Source organism: Neovison vison, chromosome 9 (assembly GCF_020171115.1).
Source record: "Neovison vison isolate M4711 chromosome 9, ASM_NN_V1, whole genome shotgun sequence".
NCBI classification, from domain to species: Eukaryota; Metazoa; Chordata; class Mammalia; order Carnivora; family Mustelidae; genus Neogale; species Neogale vison.
This window is the reverse complement of record NC_058099.1, coordinates 48,461,828-48,489,286: the sequence shown is the minus strand read 5'-3', so window position 1 is coordinate 48,489,286 and position 27,459 is coordinate 48,461,828. Positions and strand designations below refer to the sequence as shown.

Sequence of the window (27,459 nt, the reverse complement as noted above, 5' to 3'; positions counted from 1 at the left end):
CATCGGGCCCATGCTCAGCAAGGAACCTGCTTCTCCCTCTCCCTCTGCCTGCGGCTCTTCCTGCTTGTGCTCTCCCCTTCTCTCTGTCAAATAAATAAGATCTATAAAAATAAAAAAAATAAAGTTCTAGAATATTGAAAACAGGGATGGTGGGAAAAAAAGCTCTTGAACCGCCCCATAAATACAACCACTTTAATTGAAAATCAATTCATTAAAAAATGGACAAAAGATTTAAAGAGTCATTTCTCCAAAGAAAATAAACAAATGGACAACAAGCATATGAAAAGATGTTCAAATCCATAAGTCATCAGGCAAATACATATCAAAACCATTTCACATGCACCACAATAACTATAATTTGAAAAATGGAAAATGACAAGTGTTTTCCAGGATGTGGAGACACTGGATCCTTCCCCACCACTGCTGATGGGAATGTAAAATAGTACAGTCATTTTGGAAGATAGTTGGCAGTTCTTCAAAAAGTAAAACAGAGTTACCATATGACCCAACCACCCCACCTAGGTGTAGACCCAGGAGATTTGAAAATGTTATGTCCACACAAAAACCTATGTAGGAATAGTCACAACAGCATTATTCATAGTAACCAAAGATGGGAGAAAGTCAAATGTTAAGCAAATTATGAACTGATGAACAAAATGTGGTATATTTATACAATGGGATGTTATTCTGTTATTAAAAAAAAATAGTAAGCACATCAATGCATCCTATAATGTGGTAAACCTCAAAGACATATTAAGTGAAAGAAGCCAGGCACAGAAGACCACACATTTACATGAAATCACCAGAACAGGAAATTACATCGAGAAAGGAAGTAGATTAATCATTGCCGGGGGCGGGAGATGGGAGGAATGAGATACTGCTAATAGGTACAGGGTTTCATTATGGGTTGGTGAAAATCCTAAGAAAGTCATAAAATTAGATAGTGGTGATTTTTGCACAATATGCTAAAACCCAAACACTTGCACACTTTTTAAAGATGAATTTGATGATATGCAAATTATGTGTCAATTTCTCAAATAAAACCAGTTTAGGGAAATCCAAATTGAAATGAGAAAAAAAAAACAGGTCAATACATTAATGAGAAGGCATATTACATGAGCAGACATAATGTATCCCAACAAATTCTGATTTGATAAAAAACAAGAACATTTCAGTGGTATTACTAAGAAAGGTATCTACCAAGTGCTTACTTATACATGAAGCATTATTTTCAATATTCTATACAGACATATTGTATCTAATCTTCCTAGCCCCCTTATGAGGTAGATACTCTTATCCATCCCCATTTTATAAATAAGAAAAGTGAACCCCACAGAGGTTGAGCAATTTGTAATATTATATAGTCTGTGTGTTTTGCTACATATATATTTTTAAATCCAGTAGAATCTATATGTCAAGCTGATATAATGGTATGGTATGCCGTGTGTGTGGCAGTTAAAGATAAATGAGAGATTATTCTTTCCAAGTGTCTAAAATTCTAAAAATATAAAAATGAGAAAAGCAGCATTTCACTGAAAAAAAACCCTAATTTCTCTTTTCTGTTTTACAAACATATAATAATTTTCTTCAAATGGTAATCATTCTTCTCTTAAAAAAGAAAGTTTAATGAATTTCATATAACCTGGCTTCACATAATTGAAATTATCCTTTTTAGCCACTTCCTTTATAATTAAGGGTAATAATTCTAAAAATTCCTAGAAGACAAATTTAGCTTTTATTTTCAAATAATCTAGTGATAGAAGTGTTTATGAATCAAAATTACTTTAAACATCATCTGTTTAATGGAGGATCTTCCACTGAAAGATTAATGGGTAAAGATTACATACCTTGTTTTTAAAATAAACCTCAATTGGCAAAATGAAACCAGCATACCCAGATTCTTCTACTTTGTAAGGTGGATCTTTGCACACTGCAACATTAAAAAGAGAAAACAGGTGAGAGGAGAATAAAAGACAGAAAGACAATCTTTCTTTTGAAAACAAAATAAAACAAAACAAAAAAACCCAAAAACACCCAGTCTACTATCTAGATCATGCTCCCTTCTCACACCCTTTGCTAAATCCCCATGTGCATCTCTGATCTAGCCTTTACTTCCCCAGAATCTACCTTTTTACCTTTTCCTAGATAAAGCAAATCTGTGAGCTATTTGTTAAAATCTTGATGGTGGCATCTCATCACAGTCAATCATGATCATTAATAACTTGACTTCAGTTGCTGTCCTCCTGCCCCAAAGCTTTAGGGAAACTGAGGATAGCTCCTACCATCCAAAGCTTGAAAGTTTCCTACCAAAAGTACTATCTGTGTCAGGCCTTTGATGTAAATTACTCCGTCCTTATACCCTTCACTTTTTGGAGATACCCTGATTTCTCTGCCAAAAGGTGCCATGACATCCTCCTTCCTTAGGAAATCCTAAATCCAGACTCTTCCAATATTACTGGTGCCCATAACGTCACTATCCCCAATCCCCCTCCCCTCCAAAAAAGAATTGGCAAGACTATTTAGGCCAGTTCTTAGGAAATAAGAGACACCCTCAAGAAGCTAAATATGATTTCATACCATAAGACTATCGATTAAATCAAAACCACAAGCCAACTGAAATTACTCTAGTTAAGATTGCATTTGATAGTATCATAAAGAAGTAAAAATGTAGATGCTGAACATCAAGGTGACACCGCCCTCTACGTGGCAGCTCAAGTCCTCTGCAGCAGGGCTCCCGTCTACCTTTCAGCCCTCCTCTTTTGTCACCCATCCATCCTCCTATGCTACATTCAAGTGCACCAACTCCCCCCCCAAATATGTCCAGCATTTCCCAACTTTGACCCGTCCTCCTGTCATTCCTTCCAACACACATTGATACTACTGTTAGTATCCTCTCCTAGTTCAAATTCAAATTTCATCACAAATTTGGTGCCCTTTCCAGACCAGAAAATACTGTCATCTCTTCTCCTTTGACCTTCCTAAAGCACTCACTGTCTGAATCAGGGGTTTGGCACTCAACAGATTTCCCCATTTCCATATATTCAGGCATTTCATCTGTATTTCCTTCCAATATTCAAGGACAGAAGTGTTTACCTCAGGAAGATACTGAGCATCAAGTGTCAAGGGTTCAGGCACACGTGCATGCCAGTCTGGACTCTACCTCAGACTAACCAGGCTACCTGTGGTTACTGAGTTACTCTAATTCTCCGCACATTGGATTTTCCTCCAGTATAAGGATTCAACAGGATAATGTACATATAAGACACAGCACAGATCCTAGCCCACTTAAGTTCTCAAAAAGTGACTGAAGTGAGGCAGGAAACCTAATCCATGAAACACCCAAGTGTCATAAAAACTTTTGAGATGAAAATGTAAAGAAGGAAGCAAGTAAAGCCCTGGATTTTTTGATAAGACTCAGGTCCATGATCCCTGGGCTAAGAATTCTCCAGACAGCTTCCATTTTCTTTCCCTTTAAAAAAGAGAACACCATCAGGGTCCCTGGGTGGCTCAGTCAGTTAAGTGTCTGACTCTTGGTTTCAGCTCAGGTCATAATCTCAGGCTTGTGAGATAGAGCCCCACATCCGACCCTGCACTGGGCATGGGGCTTGCTTAAGATTCTCTCTCTCCCTCTCCCTCTTCGAGAGAGAGAAAGGAAGTACCATATACCCAACTGTAAGCATGGCCGTCAAGATGCAAGAAGACTATATATGTGTAGAAATTCAAGGATAAGTTATTTTTCTTCTAGACAATGGTGATGATGTACATGAAAGCTGGTCAGACAGTCCGCAAGTAGAACTACGGTTATAAAGAGGTATACTGACGATGGGATTTTAACACTTGGACATCTCTTTTGACCCACCTCAGGAACCCTTCCCCAAATGGACATCAGAAGTCAATCAGGAATAAGGAATCTCACCTGACCTTACAAGTGTCTCTAATTTAAGAGGAGGGTGGGGGGGGCACCTGGGTGGCTCAATGGGTTAAGCCTCTGCCTTCGGCTCAGGTCATGGTCTCAGGGTCCTGAGATCCAGCCCCAATTCTGGCTCTCTGCTCAGCAGGGAGCCTGCTTCCCCCCCTCTCTCTCTGCCTGCCTCTCTGCCTACTTGTAATCTCAATCTCTTTCTGTCAAACAAAATCTAGAAAGAAAGAAAGACAGACAGACAACTCAGAGTAGCTTCAGTCCTGCATCCACTAACCACCTGCCAACCTGTCATGAATATTCAAATATCCTGGACCCTTGGGAGGGGGTATGCCACCAAAAGTACTGAGCACCCCCCACCTCACGCCAAACAGAAAGCTCATATTACATCCAAGACATTTTCAGACTGCAAAGCCTCTCTGCCACACAGCACTTTCAGTGTCCAGGTCGTTGGGGATTAATCGTGCCAATGTCATCTGAAGGAAGTTTATTCTGTGGGCTGCTGTACATGCCAGGGAAGTTATAGCTGTTCTTCTATACTCCCTGTTGTTGAATTCATTTTCTCTATTCTACATGCAAATTGCTTCTATTATAGGAAACAGCTGTTAGTGAGCACATCTTCTGGTTGAAAGTTTGAGATTTTTTTTTCCCACCCTCTAAAGGAAATGATTTACTATATATTAATATTCCCTAAAAGTCTGGTTTATAAGAAACTGTTTATCAATGCATACCTCAATTATTTTTAAATGCAGTATTTTCACAAATAACAATAAACGATGTCTGTAGAGCACCTTGAGTTCTTAATTAGAACTTCTTAAATAGAAGCAAACAATAGAAACATTTTATACACACTAAATATGCTAGAAAATCTGTAGCAATACAAATATAAATTATAGTCCCAATATGAAGAAAGCCAAACTAAAGCAAGTACTTTATTTATTCAAGTATCTTATAACCTGAAACATTAACATGAGTTTCTAACCTAGTGCTTAAAAAGAAAACAGGAGTTCAAACCAAGAAACATTTTAGCCAGGGACAACAGATTAGACATAAAGCAATTACTGTTAAACTAATAGGACCACCTCTGGGACCTGCTTGTGTCACTCAGCAACACTTCTTCATTAAGAATCCCTGCTCATCATCACTGGCCACTGGGTCACCTTCACACTATCTAAAGCATCCTAAACCCTTCAACTCACTCTTCCTCTCAATTGTTCAAGAACCAGATCATCTTAAAATCTATGTAGTAAAACTTTCAGAAGTTATTAAAGGGACATTCATCTTTGGAATGCCATCAAATTTTTTTAGGTGACAGTAAAGAGGGAGGATTAACATCCATTCTTTAAACTATGCAAATTGATTCGACAGAAATCACTGGAAGCTCTCACTCCTGTCAAAATCCAGCCCAGATGTTAGCTCTTTGAGAATGTCTCCCTCGCTCCCCTTTCCAAGCTTCTCGTGTTGCATTTATCAGGCTGGTGCATTTATCAGACTGGCAAGATAACACTCACTCACCTCTCCGCCTCCTCCACTAGACTGAGCCCCCTTGAGGTCAGCAACCCCATTATTACTCCTATCTGTAACTGCCGACACTAACACTGAGCCAAGTAAAGCAAAAATGTTTGTTGCATTGAATTTTTTAAAGAGACACGCCATCCTTCACTGATTTACCATTGCTAAAGAAGTTGCTTTCCGGGGGCGCCTGGGTGGCTCAGTGGGTTAAGCCGCTGCCTTCGGCTCGGGTCATGATCTCAGGATCCTGGGATCGAGCCCCGCATCGGGCTTTCTGCTCAGCAGGGAGCCTGCTTCCTCCTCTCTCTCTCTGCCTGCCTCTATGCCTACTTGTGATTTCTGTCTGTCAAATAAATAAATAAAATCTTTAAAAAATAATAATAATAATAATAAAAAAGAAGTTGCTTTCCGGGAGCCCTCGAATTCTCCAAACTCCCACTTCCTACAATTAACATGAACTTTAAAAAAAAAAAAGGCGGGGCGGGGTGGGGTGGGAGGGAGGTAATAGGTAGTGTGGTCACAGAGGAGCCTTCTCCTGAAAGCTGACTACCCAACCTGGAATAGTTTTAATCTGACAGTACCAAACTTAGAGAAACTGAGTAAACAAACTGAGCCAGAAGATTCCCATTGTCATTCTGAAACTAACATACAGTCAGAAACAACCTCCCTCTCGTCTCCTTCCACACACTTCTGCTCATGTCTTCTAAGGCTCTAACTAGGAGACATTTCCAAAACGTTCTATTTCCAAGTAATCACATGTACCATGAAGGTCTACCAGCACACAACAGTCATGCCTGAGAGGAACAACCCAAAGTGTGGGTAAATAATGAGTAATTGTGTTTTGTTCCCTAAAATACCTTCTCAAAAGTAGGCACACTCGCCATATACATATGCAGTACAATGCTAGCTACGTACATTGACCATTAATCTACTTAATTTGAGCAAAAAATACACACAAGGAAGAAAAAAACATGAAGGGGGGAGAGGTCATATTTTAGCTATGTGTAATAAGTTAAAAATCTTACTCCCTTACCTGAAATGTTTAATATTCTTCATTTAGGAGAAAAAGGCTTCAAAACAAAACAAAACAAACACCTGTGCTTGGTACAGGGAAATAAGTGCTCCTTAGATGAAAAAATAAATTTGTGCTATTACTATACAGTTCATATACAAACACAATAAATGAACTTAATTAAAACATTCCATTGTTTAGCACCAAAAAAAAAAGAAAAGAAGCTCTTACAAATTCATAATACCCTCTTTAAAGCTTTAAAAAACTATCACTGGGCAATCATTTTTTTCCCTAATCCTCAAGAAAAAAGAGCTGGTGGACTCCTCCCCACTGTGTTCGCTTAGATACTACGATTCATGCCCATCTGAATACTTTGGTTTAGGACATGGCCCAGCTGACCATTGATAATTATTGGTTTTACTTTATTTACTGTGCAGAGCCCCTTCAGGAAGGAAACACACCAAACTCTCTATATAGACCAGTTATTACCCATGCTTTGTGCTGAACGCCCCTTCCAGTTTGAGCATCTTGGACTCCTTCCCTTCTGGCTTGAGTTCTGCCATTTCAGAGCCCCTCAGGGGGCTGCCTGGACCATGTCTCTGCCCTCAGCGGTCCTGTGGGAGCATTAAGAAGTCTAGAGCTAGCATCCAGCAGTCTGAGCACCTCACTGCCATTGAGCACAGTAGCCTTTACGCTCGTGACATTTTGAAAAGAACAAAAATCAACAGTTGGGTTTTGTTTTTGTTTTTATAAGGACACACACACACACATACAGAATTCCCACAAAAAGGTTCTGCCACGATTTCTATTCAGCCCATTTCAGTATATGTGCTGCCGAAGAAGCACTATTCGGCCCATTTCAAAACAGGTATTTCTTAAAGGCAAAAAAGTATTTTCCCCCTTTGGGCCATTTCCTTGTTTCCTGGAAAAACAACTAAAGGTAACATCAGGCAACTTTCGAGTTCCATTGTTGAGGTTTTAACCTTGCTGTGGTTGTTGTTTGTTTGTTTGTTTTTAAATTCAAAAGCAATTCTAAAAACCTAATTGCTTCATAGCAAAAAAAAGAATTGTGGTCACACAAATGTCCAATTAACTTTAACGAACTTTTAAGAAACCAGCTAGATACAGTTAAGAGACTGAGTTAGGTGGATTCACCTCTTCTAGATTTACCACTCAAGGACCAACTCACATACCACCTCCTCCAGAGAGCCCTCTGCCAGTATCACAAAACAACAATGGTAGATTCCCTCTTCCGGGTTTAACCCTCTCTTCTCCTTGATCCTATTACCTAGTCTATTATACATGCTCCTATCAAGCTCCATCCTCAGCCCCATTTCATCCTCAGCTTCCCAAGAGCTACAGCTGTGCCTCCAGCCACTTCTCATCTCTGAACCCAGCCCACCATTTATGAAATGGAGTTGGGTCAATGGAACATAACTTTAGTATGAACTTCAAAGGAAGAGATGGAACAAGCTTGGCAGTTGAGAAGAAAGGCCTGGATGGAAGGAAAGTATGAGCAAAGGCATTAGGGAAGATCAACGGCGTAATTCAGCAGTCACTCTAAGTGGAAACACAGAAAATGATGAAGAAAAAATGGATAATATGGATCAAGTTTATACCTGTATGGAGAACCTCACACCACACATACTCAGAAAGCCCAGGTGGGCAAGAAGTGGATTACACATACAAAAGAGGGATCATTAATTGTGAAATATTACAGAAAACTCCTAGATTTGGAAAAAGAATTTAAGACTCCAAATTGGCCATGTTGAAAAAAACCTTAATGGTGAACATAAAAGTGACTTCATTTCTTAGTAACTTGGAATCTTTAGTTATAGACTTAGAATATTTCTAGCCTCTCTCTCCAGAAGGGAAAAAAAGGTAGGATTTTTTTTTTTAAACATATGCACATTTTTAGCTTTCAGAGCAGTTACATCATTACAGTTAGCAAGAGTCCATCTAATAGAGATTAAGTCAAAACATTTCACCTGTAGAGAATATAAATGTGATGTTAAAACAAGACTCCCTTCATGATCTTCAAGGAATGCCATATAACAAATGAACCAACAAAATACAAAAGTTGCCCCAAACTAGACAACATTTTGAATTGTTAGGAAATACTAAATACAAATACTCAATCTTACATCTTTCACTAAAATTGATAGTACTTCTGCCAACTGCCTCATGATAACTCAGTATACGGCACTGCTTCAAAAAGTGGCCTGGTGGAAATAAATTTCCACACTAATTTGATAAGAAAGAGCAAGAGTATATCTTTAAAGAAACTGCACCTTATGACAAACCTAATTCTTTCATCGAGAATTAGTCAAACAGAAAAATCTTAAGATTTCTTTCTCAAAGATAGCCATCATTTTTAAAGTTAAGCCTTGGGCACACCTGGGTTGGTGCAGTAGCGTAAGTATCCAACTCTTGGTTTCAGCTCAGGTCAGGATCTTAGAAGTGAAATTGAGCCCCACATCAGGCTCTGTGCTGACCATGGAGTCTGCTTGAGACTCTCACTCTCTCCCTCTGCCCCTCCCCCACCAGACCCAAGCACACATGCACGTGTGTGTGCGCTCTCTCAAATAAATAAATCTTTTTTTTTTTTTTTTAAAGTTTAAAGTCAAACCTTGGATAAAATATTTTTCAGAATACCATATTTCAGAAGGTCCATCTGGAAAAGCAACATTAGCACATGGAAAATGGTCTTCTTAAAAAGTAACTAAGAATCTCTCAATATGTAGCAGAAGCCAACTTCATTTCAGTGTGTACTACCACATCCAAAAGCTGGCCATCAGAAACAGAGCTTCCCCTCTATAGCCTTTTATTATTTAAACAAATATCTAAGGAGCTATTGAAGAATCACATTTCCTAAAATAATCACCTTGTGACTTCTGGATGTAGCAGAAGTAAACAACCCTTGGGACAGCCTCCCACATCAACGTTTTGGTTTTTTTTTTATAATTTTTTTTTTTTAAGATTTTATTTATTTATTTGACAGAGAAAGATCACAAGTAGACAGAGAGGCAGGCAGAGAGAGAGAGAGGGAAGCAAGCTCACCGCTGAGCAGAGAGCCCGACACGGGGCTCGATCCCAGGACCCTGAGATCATGACCTGAGCCGAAGGCAGCGGCTTAACCCACTGAGCCACCCAGGCGCCCCCCGCATCAAAGTTTTAACCATGTTTTACACTTGGCCCAGCTGTCACTAAGCTTGGTGCTGCTTTTTATTTAAAGGTAAAAAAAAAAAAAAAAAAAAAGGAGCTGCCTGGGTGACTCAGTTGGTTGAACACCCAGCTCTTGGTTTTGGATCAGGTCAAGAGCTCAGGGTCCTGAGATCAAGCCCCATGTGGGTCTGGCCCTGCATTCAACAGGGAGTCTGCTTGAGATTCTCCTTCTGCCCTCCCACCCCCAACCCCACACTCACTCACTCCCTCTCTCTCTCAAATAAATAAACGGGGGTGGGGGGGGATGTAATGTCTTCACTTATGAAATTATCCTATTTTCTCATTCATAGTAATTCATTTTTTTCTCAATAATATTAGCCTAATTAATTCAAGCTAACAGGGGTCATATAATCCTAGGGCTACAAAGATAAGGTGGAATTCTTGCTCCCAAGCAGATGACAGTCTAGCCAGAGACACTGTCCTCTGAGTACAGATTCTATGCTGGAGACAAGACAGAGTAGTGAACACATATTAAATTAACATCCACTGATGAGAGACAAGCTGGACAAGGAGGAAAGAGAGAAGATGCATCAAGAAAATATTGAGAAAGTACTGAGTATTAGTGCTACGGTGGAAAGGAAGCAGGCTCATGTGAGGAAAATGGAGAGCTCCTTCTTATTTTACATTAATACTCCCTTCTCTGAGAAGATGACAGTAAAGCTGAGACCTGTGCTGGATCGGCAGGAAACAAACGCTTTGTATGCTGCTTACAGAGGAAGATATGAAAACAACCTAAGGAAAGTCTATCCTTACGTTAGCCCCCAGGGCTGCTTAGCCCCTCACCTGGATTTTCTAACTGAGGTGAAGGCACTTCCTCCTTCCTTGAGCATCACTTGCTTAAACTTCTCAGCCAGCCTGAATACACCATTAATACTCACACAGGCTTGGCTATTCTGATTTCACAACTTCCTTTCTCCAATCTTACATTCTCCCAATGCTACAAACTCCCAAGAAAACAATGTATCTACTTATAAAATCTACATTATGAGTCTTCATTTGTGAAGGTTTTATAGGTAGGTATCATTCTTCGGAATTGTGTAACCTAATCTTAAGTGACATATATATGTATTTTTTAATCTTTTCTTGAAATCTCAGAGTTCCTAAACACAGTACAAAAGGAAGTGTCCAGACTAAGGGCCACCAGCCTTAAAAAGTCACGGGTTTTAAATGCAATTTGAGAAAAAGAAAGATCACAAATGAGAAGCTGTCTACTCAAGGAGAAACCTGTGCAACAAGGAAAACAATCACATGAGCCAGGAGAGAAATGAAGAACACAAGAGTGATGCCATTCGAAATAACTTAAAAATTTCTCAAACACACAGACCCTCATTTGAAAGGAATACTTTAACTAAAATAAAAACGTACTTTCAATAAGTGCACAGTGTGTAAGAGACACTTTAAAATGTATTGCCCCAATTTCTTGTACAGCATACAATTCCATTTTCAATACTTGCTAAATTCATACTTGCTAATTAATTTTTACTTTATCCGTTTCAGTAGGAAAAACGAGTGCATCCAGGGAAGGAACAAAAACTGTTCTAACTTCAGAGGAAGCATTAGGGACAAGATTTCTTTCCGACATCTTGTGGACTCTACTCTGTTTCTTCGATTTAGCATTTGGCACACACAGAGCCTATCCTAAGTACCTTAATTGATTTAAGCTCCATTAGATGCTTCAAATGAAGACAGAATGAGGGTGAAGTTCATACGGAGGCAATGGTTTAAGCCTTGGACATACAGGAATGTGGCTCCTGTTTAGCCCGACAACCTTTCAATCTCCTCAAATAAACCAGGGAAATTTTCCATCACCACCCTTCTAAGGCAAGAATTTTCAAACTATGTTCCAGGAATCCCTACAGCCCTGTAGTGTCTATTGCTTTCACAAAAGCAATAAGGTGTTTGATCCAAATAATGAAAATTTAAACAGCCTAAGGAGCAATCCTGAGTTTTAGATACAGTATTAGGCTCCTTTGGATTATGTGAGAGGGGGGAAAAAAAAAGGAAGTGTAAACATAAAATCTGATATTAATGTTCAAAAGTAAATAAAAATTAACCTATATCATTAAAGTAAATCTTTTAGAGTTTTTTTTTTGTTTTTTTTGTTTTGTTTTTTGGGTTTTTGTTTGTTTTTTTGTGGTTTTTTTTCTTGCTCTTATGATCCATGGTGTGATCTACTATTTTCTGCCTACACTGACTATGAAAGTGGGCTACATTGATTTCTCAGTTTGATTTGTAGCTCTAACATGTCTTTGGGCTAAACAGAAAGAGACAGGAACAGGAGAAAAACAGCTCCTACTTTTCTTTGTAGGTCAAATTTTACAAAATACCTTCTGATTAACAAATGCAGTGCTAATTCCATGGTACCTCTCATGGTCTCTGAAACCCAGGAATTACTTAGAGGAAGAAACAGTATCAATATAAATGAAAGAGAAATCAGAACCAACACAAAAACTGTTAATAGCCAGAATTCTAGATAAGAACTCACAAACTGAAAAGCTTAGGGGACAAATCAGGGAGCAGCAGAGAGAATCAGTCATTGGTTTAATTTTGGCTTGTCTAAAGAAAGCAGGTATGACAGTGCCTCCAAAACCAGGAAGAAAGAATACTGTGATGAGTGGGAATGATTCTAGAAAAAGCTTATGAGGAAAAGATTAAAGTACAGGCTGGAGTGCATGAGACACCCTCCACTAGATGAGTAGCTGAATTAGTATTTCTTCATGGTTCCTTTCGATCTTGAGATACCCAATAAACATAGTTTTCTAAGGGGAAGGTTAAAAAGAAAAAAAACACTGGATATTAGTAAAGAATTTGGGAGCCAATGACTAGCAGCTTTAATCTCATTTGGAAATAAGAGAGAATCACTTACTCTTCTGAGAACAGAAAAAAGGTATCCAAATAAAGCACAAGGCACACGAACCATTGCTCCAAATAAACCAAGGAGAATGGGAAGTGAGGAAAATTTGGATGGAGTATGAAGAAAGAGGAGGAAGCTTAGTGTATGAATCATAAAAGTGTTTACTAACTTAAACCAAATTTAGTTTCACAACAGCAGAGTTTGTAGAAGAAGAAATTATCTGTAATGTGGAGGCAGAGCTTAATGGTCAACCAGAGCTTTTAAGAAGAAGCCCTTGGTTCAGATCCTACCTTGGATCCTCACATAATACACTGTGTTCCCCTGGTTATAAAAATGGAGCTAACATGATTACCTACATCATACAGCTCCTTAAGCTTTAAGAGAGCATCCAGCTGAAGACATAAATGAGATAATCCCCAAAAAGCTTCAGACACTCTCTGGAAACTAGAAATCATTCAGTTATCTAACAGCAATCAAATTCAAACTGTAAACATTAGAGAACTTATTTTGGACTGTTGCAAAAATCTGCCCCCCCCCCAAAAAAAACAAATATAATTTAAATATACATATTTACATGTAAAATATACATATTTACAACCAGTTTAACTAAACGTTCTTAGACCTGGTTTTATTGTTGGCCTTAGAGATTCTCAACAAGTATAAATGAAAAAATAATAATAATAATAAAATATTCTTCTTTTGGGCGCCTGGGTGGCTCAGTGGGTTAAGCCGCTGCCTTCGGCTCAGGTCATGATCTCAGGGTCCTGGGATCGAGTCCCACATCGGGCTCTCTGCTCGGCAGGGAGCCTGCTTCCCTCTCTCTCTCTCTGCCTGCCTCTCCGTCTACTTGTGGTTTCTATCAAATAAAAAAAAAAGTAAAAAAAATAAATATTCTTCTTTTTGGAATTCGTTCAGCTCAATCCACCACTAAAAGTAGTAGCATTCGGTCCACAATGTCTGCCCACTTCAAACTCATAATGCTCTAGTTAGGACATACTGTGGGGAAAAAAAGCAGTAAATAAAGCTTCCAAGGTTGTGTATTACAAAACAGCAAAACAAAGATACTGCAATTAAACAAAAAATAGAAAATACAAATGGAGGGGCGCCTGAATGGCTCAGTTGGTTAAGTGTCTGCCTTCTTTCAGCTCAGGTCATGATCCCAGGATCTTGGAATGGATCCCCAGGTCCAGCTCCCTGCTCCACAGGGAGCCTGCTTCTCCCTCTCCCTCTGCCTGCTGCTCCCTCTGCTTGTGCATGCTCTCTTTGTCAAATAAATAAAATCTAAAAGAAAGGAAGGGAGGGAGGGAGGGAGGGAGGGAAAAAGAAAAGAAAACACAAATGTAATCTGAATTTGAGCACTGTGATGTAGCCAAAGAAAAACTGGCAAGGAATCAAGAGGCATGATTCTGGCGCCATTTCCACCACAACCTCACCATATGACCTTTGGAGAGTCCCTCTGACCACTCACTCATGACCTTCTCAGTCACATAAAGAGCCATTCCACTTCAGAGGTGGCTTCTACATTTAAAATTCTAGTATTCCAATGACAAGTCCTAATGTGCGGCTTCTATCTGAACCAGAAGGCAACTGCACTGTCCTCTTTAGTATCAGTGCTTAAACACAAACCATCCACTGGTAAAATATCTCATCTGCTATAACACAATCAGGAAACTAGAACAAAACAAACAAAAGGACAAGAAAACCAAAACAGATTTGGAATCACGCAGTTTTTTTTTTTTTAATGTCTCCTGGTAAAGCCTCTTTCTTTCTTTTTTTTTTTTTTTAAGATTTTATTTATTATTCAACAGACAAAGATCACAAGTAGGCAGAGAGGCAGGCAGAGAGAGGAGGAAGCAGGCTCCCTGCAGAGCAGAGAGCCAGATGCGGGGCTCGATCCCAGGACCCTGAGATCATGACCTGAGCGAAAAGCAGAGGCTTTAACCTACTGAGCCACCCAGGCGCCCCTAAAGTCTCTTTCTTAATGGAGAAGTTTATTTTTATTAGACCAAGAAATAAGTGAATATTTAATTTCCTTAACAGAGGCTGTCCCATACCAAAAACAAAATTTTTTTCTATAAATTAGATTTTCATCTTCTTGTTTCCATTTCAATTAGGAAGTCAGATTAAATCCACTGAGTAGGACCCTGTTTTACATGTATAAATCAAACTAGAAATTTGATTCCTCAGGAACTTGATATAATTTAGTTATAGCAGCAGATCAACTCAAGTATTAAGGAATGAAAGATCAGAACATACTGGCAGCATTTATGAGAAACACCATGCTCTTAGAAAGCTAAAGTAAAAAATTAAATCAACTGTTTGCGCATTAGGAATAGCACATTATGTAAAAAGCCCTTGAGTGTTATGATTTTACTATATATTGCACTTGTAACACTCTTGTTCTTAATCACACTGAAACATATTACATTGCTTTTTAAATGGAATGCACCCTGCCACAATGCACTCAATCTTAATAGTATTCCAGAACAGCATGCCCATATGAAAGATAGGTTGATGAATAGGTTTATGCCTTATTCAAGGAGATGAAACAGCTCAATAGAAAGATTAAATAAGGCTCCTGCCAGTGGTTGAATCTTAAAGTCAAAGAGAAGAACACAACTCGAACCAAATGTTACAGGCAAAGGTCAAACAAGAGAATAATTAAGACCCTAACCTGAAGAGCTAGCTAATGTTCATTCATTCAGTGTAAATCAGAAGAAAAATTCTTCCTCTTAAAGTGTGATCATGGTAACTTTCACTGAGTCAGTTCCGAAAGATAAATTATAAAACTGAATGAAGGGGAGCTGCGTTCCCAAACCACCTTTACAGGGGACCACTCCTCTTATGAAACTTGCACGCAAAACTACCCAGTAAAATCATTAATATCACACTTTTAAAATTAATCCTAGAATTATTAAATATCAAATATTAATAAAATATAAATTTTGCTAAGAGACTTTCAGTTCTTTTTTTTTATCATTCTATTTTTAAGTTTATTTTTTTGGTTTCTTTTTTTTTTTTTTTTCCAATTTATTTATTGTCAGAAAAACCAGTCCTTTTTTTTTTTGGTGTGGAATTCTATTACAGCCTAATTCATATATATATAAAAAAGACGAAGTTTACAAAGGGTAAACTAGCAATTTATGTTTCCAGAGTACTCTTCCTGTTTATTGACTTCAATGTCCGGCCACCAGTCTCAGCCCGTTCTAACAGGGGATCTAATTAAATGGATGAATGTACCTCACTCCATGTAAACTACTACCTACACAATGGAAACACTAACTCTGCTAATAGAAAATCTGGGTGAGGCATAAAATAGTACTAAAACAATAGGAAAAAGAAAAGTTGTTTATCACGCTTGTAAATATTTTGGAAGCATTAAAATCCCATCTGGAGAAAAATCTGGTTTACTTAAATTTATCATAAGACAACAGGTACATCTGGGATGCCTGGATAGATCAGTTGTTAAGCATCTACCTTCAGCTCAAGTCATGATCCCAGGGTCCTGGGATCGAGTCCCACATCGCATCACATCGCATCACATCGCATCGGGCTCCCTGCTCGGTGGGGAGCCTGCTTCTCCCTCTCCTACTCCCCCTGCTTGTATTCCCTATCTCCCTGTGGCTCTCCCTGTCAAATAAATAAATAAAATCTCAATTAAAAAAAAAAAAAGACAACAGGTACATCTGTGTTTTATAAAAGTCATTCTCCTCATGTGCTTTCATATCCTACATGTAGAAAACCCACTATCTAATTCAGTTTCTCTTCCATATGGTCAAAATTTTTGGACAATAACATCTAATTAGGATAGCATCTAAGTGAACTAAGTAAATTGTGTGAATTAATACATGTTTGTATCATGCCCACGGAGCAAACACAATCAACCAGAAAAAGACTACACAGAAATCAAGCAAGCTTTTCCTACTTTAGTAATTCCTTTTCCTTTTAATTCTATTTTCATGAAGAAATGCTGAGAAACTCTGAGTCCATCTGACGGTAGTCTGGGGTCAGGGAGGGCGGAAACTAAACAATATAACTTGAAATATCACAGGAAGAAGTTTTTAAGTGTTTCATAATGATGATTTATTTATAAATAAATAAAACCGCTCTCATACATACTGTTACCCCTCCAGATAAACATGTACCATATACTCCAAAGAAGTCATTTTCTTTCCTCCTTAGGACAAAGAGCAGTAAGATATTTAAAGACAGCAAATTTCAAATAATGTCCCTCCTTAGAGATAATAATAAAGGTATGATTTATTTAACACCTTTCACCAAGTCCCTGAAAGATTGCTGATGTCACATAAATCCATAACATAAGGAAATAAGTAGCCCAAGATCCCTGCCAGCCACCCGGTTTTTACAGATGGAATATGACAACTTAAGCAATTTACCCAGAGGTCAGGGAGCTAATTCCTGGCATTCAATCAATAGATACTTATTAATGGCTTCTGTGCCCAGCACTCTGTGCTGAATGCTTGGATGAAAAGTTACTTTCTTCTTTGTGCTTATTTGTCTTCTCATTTTTCCACCCCCCTCCCCCCCAAAAAAACCCCAAAATGAAAATTCTTACTCTAATAAAAAAATGTTTAAAACAAGAAGGTGATGCTGAATGAAGTTCAGAGAAATTCAGAGAAGAGCAAGGTTTCTAGACTTTGAAATATTTGAAAGTCAAGGAAAACTGGTATCACTTATGTATACCTTCCACTATACACATTGTCCAACGGGTGGGGAACCAGTATGTTCATAGTTGAGTTCTGTAAGAGAAACCAGATTTAGAGCTAGCAAATCTGTGTTCTCTGCCTGGCTCTGACATTTCCTAGCTCAAGTGACTAACTTTAGGCGTGTTACATAACTTCTTTCTACCCCAGATTCTTCTATCCCTAAAATAACAGAAAGCATCGTGCACATCCAGGGTAGTATTTTAGGTATGTTACAAGAAAATCATTTTCTAAATGCTAAATTCCTACCAAACATTAGTCTTAACACATGACTATTTTGCCAACAGTTATGCATACTTCCACTAAATGGAGTCAAAGAAAAGATGCCATTTAGCCAAAATTTCTGACTAACCAAGAGGTAGGTGTTAAGACATTAAAAACATCGTCCCCGCCCTTAAGAACACCTCCCACCATTTTACAGATATAGGAGTCTTAGGGATGTGGATACTATGCCCCATTACCAATAAAGAAAGGAAAATGAAGACTGCGGAAAAAAGATTAGGATAACACGATTCTGCTAAACTATTAAGATTAAATTAACAATCTAAATTTGTAAGTTTCTTTGACAAATATGGTTTACTAGGACTTTGTATTTTAGTTTAACACTTCTGTCCTCACTCCATGGCTTTTAATCCCAGCTTCATTTAGATAATGTGTTATGGCTACCAAAATGGATGTTTCTAGAGATTTGTGTTGATATTAAAAACCCTAATATTATTTAATTCTATTAGGATTTTCATTTGCCTTAAATTTCTTGAGGTAACAAAAACAATATTAATAAGCTAGTAAGCAAATTTTTCAAGTCACTAATGGATTTTTGTGGGGTAGGTTAATCTTCTGTGATACCCAGCATCACTACCTAATTATCTGCAAAACAAGTACAGTGCTAGTCATTCACAAACATTGTGCTTATTACACACCAGGACTAAAAATACAAGCATGAATAAAATAAGCACTTACCCTCAAAGAAATCATAGTCAGGTATTTTGGATCCAGATATTTTAGAGCCCAACTAAAAATTTCAACGTAAGTCCCCTTCCCCACCTATCCCCAGGTTGTAACATTAAATCAAAGTTCCCCATCTAGTAGCAATAGTTCATTTTCTGGATGGAACAAACATCTATGGTTAAACTATCCATAGAGAAACCACATGCATGTTTTGAATATAGCAGTTCTTGTTAAAAGAATAACCATTTATAATCTATAATACAAAGTAAACCAAATTTAGAAATAAGTTCTAAACATAGTATTTCCTTAATATTAGTTCAGCAACTTAATGACAATTCAATCTTCTTCTAGTCAACCAAAACTCAGACACCCTCACTAACAAAGTTTAATTCTTTCCTTCTCTGTGGTGTTACTAACACTGAAAGAGAAGAAGGAGGAGAAGGAAGGAGAGGAGGAGGAAGAGGAAGAGAGGTGGGAGGGAGGGAGGGGGAAAAGGAGGGGAGGAGGGATACAGGAGTGAAGGGAGGATGGAGAGGAGAAAGGAGAAGATGAAGGTGAGAGGGAAGAAGAAGAAAGAAGAAAAAAACCAAAATCATAGCTAAGACTCCATTAGTTTAATTTTACTAGAGCAGTTGTCTTTGGATGAGCCATGTAAGGCATCACCTGGGCAACTCATGAGAAATGCCAATTCTCTGTCCCTACCCCAGTCCTCTTGAAGCAGAAACACTAGGGTAGGTAAGCCCCAACAATCTGTTATCCCAAATCTTTCGGGCGATTCTGATGCCTGCTTAAGTGTGAGAGCTGCCGCCCTAGAGATGCTCTCATATACTAATCCTCATCCAAGCAGAGTGGCTCTTTCTGGGATTCAGTTTTTTTTCATTGCTTCAGTTAACAAGCTGTTTCTTCCTCCACCAACTTCAACCATAAATTCAACCCATAAATTCCACCATTTTCTAAGACATCACTATTTTTAAAAGGACTGAAAGAATGTGTATAATTGCTCCCCCCCAAAATTTTTTCTAACACTATTTTAATAATACAGAAATTGTTGTAACACTTAGTTTCACCAACTGTGTTTGGAAAAAGAAAAAAAAAAAAACAGAATGAACAATAAAACAAATAAAATGCTCTAGAGTAAGCTTATGGCTCTTCATGTGATAATAGCACAAAAGGTACATCTGTTTACTGCTCAAGCAGACCCTGCCAGGAAAATATGGACATGGTCACAGAAGGAACTTTCTAAACATCAGAGGCTAAACAAGTTGCTTTTCATTGGTCAGCAAGGAATAGGAACTGGATCCAAAATTCAAGCGTAATCCACCAGATAATATGCAAACTTTTCCCATAAGAAATGTCAAGAACACAGTAATCCCATAATGTCACTGCTATGAAAACCATAATCCTTTAAAAAAAGGGGGGGGCAAAAAACCCAACTGTGCTAATAAACCCAAAGAGCAAAGTAGCTTCAGGCTCTATAACAGTAACGGACTCAAAGCCTGGCCCGTGTACAACGATGAAGCACAATACATAAATAATTATTGTGCAACTTGCAAATTACTACTGTACTTTCTAGTCATTGCGTAAGTAGAATTTATTGTACCACATTCTTGACGTCTGTTCCTAGAAGGCTAGAGATGATGCCCAATAGAAGTGTCAAATGCCTAGAGACATGGAACAAAGTCGATTTCTTTCACTGATGATAAAATAACCAGCCCCTTGACACATGGGGACTCTGACCTTGCTGCAGCTGCTTCTGATTTGCAAGTGTTGGCCAGGAGTATCTTTTTCTGTCTCTTGGCTCCCAAACTTGCAATATATCATTTCTGAGGACCTTGACATTATTTCTATAACTCTTTTTAATTATTAGACTGATTAGAAACAAAAGATTCTTCAGTAACTTAAACTCAAGACCACACAGAAACTTTTATAACAACCTACTTAAATAAATGGGTTGAGTGAGTGCACTGGAGGAGGGGGTTTAGAGGAGTGATAAAGAGCTTGCATCTGTTATTATGTAAATGCTAGCTAAATTTAGAAGACTAGAACACCTTAACAATTAGCTTTCAGTAGATATTAAAGTCCAAATGTAGGTGTGAGTACTTTCATTTTCAACGACTAGCTGGCCCACAAGTAATAAGTCAATAAGTGGCCCACAAGTAATAAGTCAATTACTGGCCCACAAGTAATAAGTCAATAAGTCAATTATTTGTCAAGTCCTTGCTTATAAACAGAAATGCCGTAACTTGTCAGTGTGGTTCCTGTGCGTGAATGTCCTCACTCATATGCTACAAGCCTCGGTCTACCCCTCAAAGCTTCTGCCTTCATTCAGCAAGGACCCTGAGCATCACACCTTAGCTTCTATGCCATCCTGATTCGAATTCATCCTACATACAGCCAGCCTCCTCTCTGATCTAGTTGTTAGCTCAAGAAGATAGTGCCCTACAAGCACTATGACCAAAAAGGGAAACAAAGCAGACCAAATATATGTCCTAGGACTCTAATTTATTGAAAGCAATTTTCTTCCACAGCTTGTAAAGGGATTCTGAAGGCAACGACCATGAAAAGCACTTTATTTTTTTTTTTAAAGATTTTATTTATTTATTTGACAGAGAGAGATCACAAGCAGGCAGAGAGGCAGGCAGAGAGAGAGGAGGAAGCAGGCTCCCTGCTGAGCAGAGAGCCCGATGCGGGCCTCCATCCCAGGACCCTGAGATCATGACCTGAGCCGAAGGCAGCGGCTTAACCCACTGAGCCACCCAGGCGCCCGAAAAGCACTTTAAATAAACATACGCATTTGCAAGAAAATCTTCTAAATATTTCGATTGTAAATCCCATCTGGACTCGTTGAATATTTTCAAATAGTTGATAGGTGCTGAGAACAGTGTTCTTGCCAATGGAGGACTTTACTGTCATAAGTCAATACCCAAGACTTGTGGCTGACCTAGAGTAACTTGATTCTATGAATTCACCAAAAGACTATGAACCTATTATAATGGCCACTTATCAAGCCAAAGCTTTAAGGCTACTTGACATTATAAAGCAATGGCAAGAGAAAAGGAACAGAAAGAATGAAGAATCCATTGCCTTAAGAGTTGATTAATGCATTTTAAAGGTCGGTGTGATTTATACAACCTTAAGGCTCAAGGTGAAGTTACTTGTGCTGATGGGAAGGCAGTCTAGAAAGCAAAAATTCAAACACAGCAAAAATGCCAACTATTTGATTGGTAATGGCTATGTTTTCTACAGTAACTTTTTTTAATGTGAAAGTGCAGCTAAACAGATATCCCTCAGTAATCTACCTTTAGAAAGCAACATCACATACCACTAACTCTTTACAAATTTTTACAGAGATTCACATCAAATCTCCCCTCCTAGAAACCAGCCTGCATTTTATTAACTTGATGGTATAATTTCAAATTCTGAACTGTTGTATTAAAAAAGCACAAATGGTCTCTGGTTAAGAAATGTGCAAGAATGTGTTAATGTATTTTAAACAATTTCATACAACCTGCTACTATTAGACTGCTATATTAAAATGAGTCGTGCATATTAAAGACAATCCAACAGGATCAGAAATACACCCTTTACAGTTGATCAAATATGGTGCTTGGCTCATTTATTTAAAACAAAACAAAACCTGGCTCAAAGTCCTTGAGTCAGGAATGGAAGCCACCATTTTCATTTTAGTTTTATGGCAAAATCACACTTGACTTTCATTACTTTGATTTACATTACCCATATTTTCCAGGAATTTGGTATGACCTAAATATGAAGGCTACCAATCCACCAAAATTGAGTCCTTCTCCAAAATACAGATATTTTATTTTGATGGGTTGAAGACAGCCATACCAGTAAAGTATCAGTCAGAGTGTTATTTCAGTTAGCAACAAAACTGTCCTACTGGAGCAAACTAAACATTTCGCTAGTGCTTATTTTCCTAAATAGCAAGTAAGAGAATGCTACCTAAAAAATTTCCTAAACAGGGGCGCCTGGGTGGCTCAGTGGGTTGAGCCGCTGCCTTCGGCTCGGGTCATGGTCTCAGGGTCCTGGGATCGAGTTCCTCATCGGGCTCTCTGCTCGGCGGGGAGCCTGCTTCCTCCTCTCTCTCTGCCTGCCTCTCTGCCTACTTGTGATCTCTCTCTGTCAAGTGAATGGATGGAATCTTAAAAAAAAAAAAAAAAAAAAAAATTCCTAAATATTCCAAAAACAGTTAGGAAATGACTATTCCAACATTAAATGCTTTATTTGGGGAAGACATTTCTGGATAAAAGGCCTTCTGATAAATAAGGCTAACAAAACAGAAGGGAAAACTGCTATAGACTCTCAAGGTTTTGTGCCATCTTCTCTAGAACTAAAAAGGCAAGTCGGTGGGTTTGTTTTCTAAACAAGCTTAGAAAGACCCAAATCAGAGAAATACTTTTCTTTTTTTAATTTCTACTTTTATTTATTTATTTTTTCAGTGTTCCAACATTCATCCTTTATGCACCACACCCAGTGCTCCACGCAATTCGTGCCCTCCATAATACCCACCACCAGGCTCACCCACCCTCCACCCAGAGCCCTCAAGACAGCAACTTTACTTTGATGAATGAATCTCAGAGTCAAATACATCATGTAGCAAAGTTTCTTTGTAGACTTCAGCATACCTCATTCCTCCTTATTATGCAAATATAAGTTATAGCAGCAGTCACTTGTAAAACAGTACTCCAAAAAACCCCAATGAATTTATACCTTTAAAATAAAGTGATGGTACCTTAATTCAAAAGCAAGGAGATGGGGGCTAGAATAAGTGATAATATATAGCTATAAAGCAAAAATTCAACGAAAAGTTCACAGAATTATACTGGAAGCTCTATTAATCATATCCTACCTCATTGAAATTCCTTGGAAATGCCAATGAAACCCAATTTTCTAAGTATTTAAAATGAAAATTATTTTACATTCTAAGACAACATCCTGAAGCCCCTCTATTTCTATCTAAAAATTAGTCATGTCTTCATCGTAAAGACTGACATTTCCTTGGGGTATCTGGGTGGCTCAGTAGGTAAACGTCTGCCTTCGGCTCAGGTCATGATCCCAGGATCCTGGGATCGAGCCCCGCATCGGGCTCTCTGCTTGAAGGGAAGCCTGCTTCTCTCTCTCCCACTCCCCCTGCTTGTGTTCCCTCTCTCACTGTGTCTATCTCTGTCAAATAAATAAAATAAATTAAAAAAAAAAAAAGACTGACATTTCCTTAACTTCTCAACATGAAACACAAATTTTTAATAATGAATAGGATAATAATTACCAAATTAGCTAACATATGATGGTTTAAATTCTTACCAATTACTATAGAGCATGTTAGGGAATCTATCCTTTAAAACAAAAAGTCTTTACTATCTGTGAATAAAGGCCGGGCTTCAAAAACCTATGGTCTTTTGTTTTTTCCATCATGTTATAAACATGCTATAAATAGTCTGACAGACAGTTTCACCTTTAATTGAACCAACTCTGACTACAACAGGGATATGGACTTTTGTCTCCTCCCTTCCCTGGGGCCTAGTGGAATAAATGCCGGAGGGATTCCACACAAGCTTTAGATGTCTTGGACTTAGACCCTATTTGTTTTGGAACCATGAGTTCCTTTCTTATTAAATTCTTCTATTTGTGAGGAGAAAACTGGAACAAAAATGAAAAAGTCTAATGTGTTGACTTCAAGGTTTGTTCCATCAGTCATCATAGGAAATCTCAAAGCCTTTTTTTTTTCTCTTTCAGGCAATCAACTCACAAGGTGCTTATGCTTTGTTTTTGTTTTGTTTTGTTTCGTTTGTTTTAAAGTAGTGTTTGAGAGAGAATGGGAAACAGAGGTTCTGGGTTACAAAGGCAGTGGGCTACAGACCCTGATGTAGTCTCACAGACCCAGTTAAATAAAGTCTTTGAAAGCAGACCTCTCCAACATGGAAGCCAACTCTAGCCCCCAGAACTGAAGCTGACCACCAACCTGAGCATAAAGGAAGATAAAAGAGGACAGGAGAAACCCCTCCGAAACGCCCCCTCTCTTCCCTGCTCTGGGACCCAAGGTCCAAGCAGAGCAATATCCTTTCTCCCCAGGACTCAGTTCCTTCTATAAAATGAGGGCTGGAGCTGGTGTCTTCCAGCCTCCACCGTCCCATTCAATGATGAGCTGAGTGAGAGGAACAAATCCCGGTGTCGTGCGTTGTATCTCCAAGCTCACTTTTACCCTAAAATGAGATGAGCAATCGTGGGGATAGAAAAGCTACAAAGAAAATCACAAAGAAAAAGGAATATTTTCTCTGACTGTATGTTCCATAGATTACTAACCTGTAAAACAGTTACGGTTTGTTGTTGTTGGTTTTTTGTTTTTGTTTTGTTTTAAGTGGGTAGCAGAGGGAGTGCTTCTGTTCTAGCCTTTGTCAACTTTATCCCCTATTTACAACTGCCCAAGGAAGAAGTCCAGTCATCATCCGGGCTGGATCCAGAGAAACACAGCCTTGTTCAAATACAAGGACACCCTCCGCCCTGCCCCAGAGCTGAGTGAGTATGGCTGTGGTTCCAGCAGCCCGCTGGAGATCTGGCATTCCCTCCACCCTGGTAGCCATGCACTCGGGGGCAGCCCCTCTTGCCTCTAGCTCATGTATGTGAACTGAAGTTAACGTGACGTACTTGGCCGTGCCTGCAGGGCTCTATAAACAGTGCTGGCTCTCACCGAACAGTTGCGCAGAGGAGAGGGGAGGTGGGTTCTGTGAAAGCACAGGACTCGGGGCCGAGCACCATACCCAGCACAGAACAGGCGCTCAATAACCATGCGCCCACTGACAGACACACACCTCTTGAAAGTAAGCCAGAAATAGGACGCAGAATTATGGCTGGTGAACTGCGGGGTGGGACACCGTACTCTATCAAGGGACATCTCCAACTACCCATCATGGTCTCACGAAGCCCTACCAGTCTAGGATCAGAGTGACCTCAGCTTCCCTTCCGCCGCAAACTTTCACTGCAGTTAAGGCACAACTCTGGGAATAAGACGACCAGGTGTCCATTCTAAATCCACCACGTAATACCTATGACCGGGGAGGGGGCAAGTCACTTTAATCTCTCAGCTCTCCTCCTGTGTGGCGAGTGACTCCTACTTACTTCACAGTCTAGTTGCATTCAGAAATAAGGCTGTGTTTGTGCAAGCACCTGGAGGGAAGCGGGGAGGGCTGGCTTCTGCAGAGGCACAGTCCCATCTCTAGGAACTCTGAACCCATGCTCCACAGAGGGCTCCGAGGGGAACAACAGCTGTGCCAATGAACTTCAGAGACTATGAAGGAAGAGACTGACAGCACCTCATGACGGTTTGGATTTGAAGACTCTGGATTAAAGAGATCCTGGTCTGCCCTCATCTGGCAGGGCCTGAATTTGTTTTCTCCTGTTACTCCTAAAGTGAGGGATCTCTTTAATTACTGAGGGGATGGGGGTGGGGGGGTGGCTCATTTGGAAGAAACTGCTTAAAATGGTTTCCTCCGTAAATTTAATATTCTAATATGACATAATGCTGTTGGCTGTTTGGGGAGGTTGGGGAGAGGGAGGTTGCTGGCTCTTTATATGCTTTCAAGTTTCTTATGAAAGTTTTTAACTTTGTACTAGCACCCCAAGGCAATTACTGTGAAGGGTGATTTAAGCACAACTATTCCCTAATTCATTTGCTTTTTATGTTGTTACTGCTGTTATCTCTTTACATCTACAAAAGAGCTTTTTTTCCTATAACATCATCATTATTATTGTTGTTGTTGTTGTTATTTTACAAGAGGGAATACAGATGATCCCCTGTCCCTGCCTCAAACAAATCCTGAAAAAGAAACCAGAAGGTTTTCAAATTAGCTGAGACCTTCCCCTGGGAGGAGTTAACCTATTTGACTCAAAGCTAGCAGTTCAGAGAGAGCAAGAGGAATAAAGCTTAGAGAAGTCAGGTACTTAGGTTTAAAGTTCTGCGTCGCCCTAACTGGATAAGTATGACATTTCAGGCTATGTCACAACTTTTCTGTGACTCAGTTTCCTTAGCTTGACTTGGGTAGTAATCTGTCCTAGCTTGCTTTCTGAGGATGCTGTGAATAACACTGTTTTGAAAGGTAAAGGCATACTGGAAGTACCCAGTTATCAAAATCCACATCTGAAATGTCACAGAGATAATATTCATCTGTGGACAGAACCAAATTTGAATAAATTTGTGAAATATTTTTCAGAGAAATCATGTACCACAATGGTTTAATTCCCATAACTTTGAACAGTGCTGTAATACCGACAATACACAGGATAAATTATGTGCAAATACAAGTAGAAATTATCTAAAGCCTATGACTGTGACACAATACTTCCGCAATGCTGAGTTAAGCTTCTGATGTCCCGAAAACATAAAATGTGAAAATATCACAGCCTGTAACAAGGTGCAGTCCTTTCTACAAATACAAAAGGTATTTTATCTGCTCCCTTCCTTCGCCAAACCCTGGATCTTCTCTCCCCCTGCCTCCGTCTTTGGAAAGTAGATTTAAGACAACAAAGCAAGCAAAATGTAGATGAAAAAATATGAGAGCTAAAATAAAATCAAACGTTAGCACAAACAACTGCTGCTACTTCCGTGACAGCCAAATCATAGGCCACAAACCTGTTGTTGGGGCGTACTGGGGCCTTTCCATTTCAATCCTTCCTACTTCTTCAAAGAAAGGGGACCCAGAAATAAATAAGCCTGGGAAACGACGCCTCCACTACCCCTGGGACAAGGCCTCCACTGCTTTCGCTCCTGGCTCCTTGCCTTTCATCTTAGTGCTTCTAGTTCTGGACGTTTCCCTCCATGCAAACTGAACCACTAGAGTAATCGCCAGGTTGACTCGAGCAAAGACCAATTCCCATACAGAAACTCCACAATGGTGGACTGACAGAGCCAGTCTACTGCTGACCTGCCTCTGCCAAGAGGGTCAGGATTCCTTTTCCTCCATGTTGGCGAGGCAGCCTCACCCTATGGGCTGGGCACTTCAGGGCCATTTGACTCTTTAAGACACAAGTGCATTTCGGTACAGCCCAATGGAATCAACTAGCAACAACTGCACCTCGGATAAACCTCATTGGCTACGATACTGCCACTGCGCCAAACTAGCCCAACGGAATCAGAAAGATGACCAATTAATTCACGAAGGATTCATGCACTAAATCACTTGATAAACCTTCCTATCCTTCTAGAAACAAGAAGAACCCATTTAAGATCTCAGAATGCCTCATGTAGTGATGG

At 39.2% G+C, this 27,459-nt stretch overlaps 1 protein-coding gene across 2 annotated transcripts in view; it reads right to left on the bottom strand.

Moving 5' to 3' along the window:
• The window catches only part of MLLT3 (MLLT3 super elongation complex subunit), a 287,105-nt gene that overhangs the window by 125,586 nt on the left and 134,060 nt on the right, over positions 1-27,459 (bottom strand). For both annotated transcript variants that reach the window (XM_044265593.1, XM_044265594.1), the window contains one exon: positions 1,848-1,930. In XM_044265593.1, the coding sequence (XP_044121528.1) occupies positions 1,848-1,930 (83 nt within the window). The remainder of the gene's footprint in view (positions 1-1,847; positions 1,931-27,459) is intronic.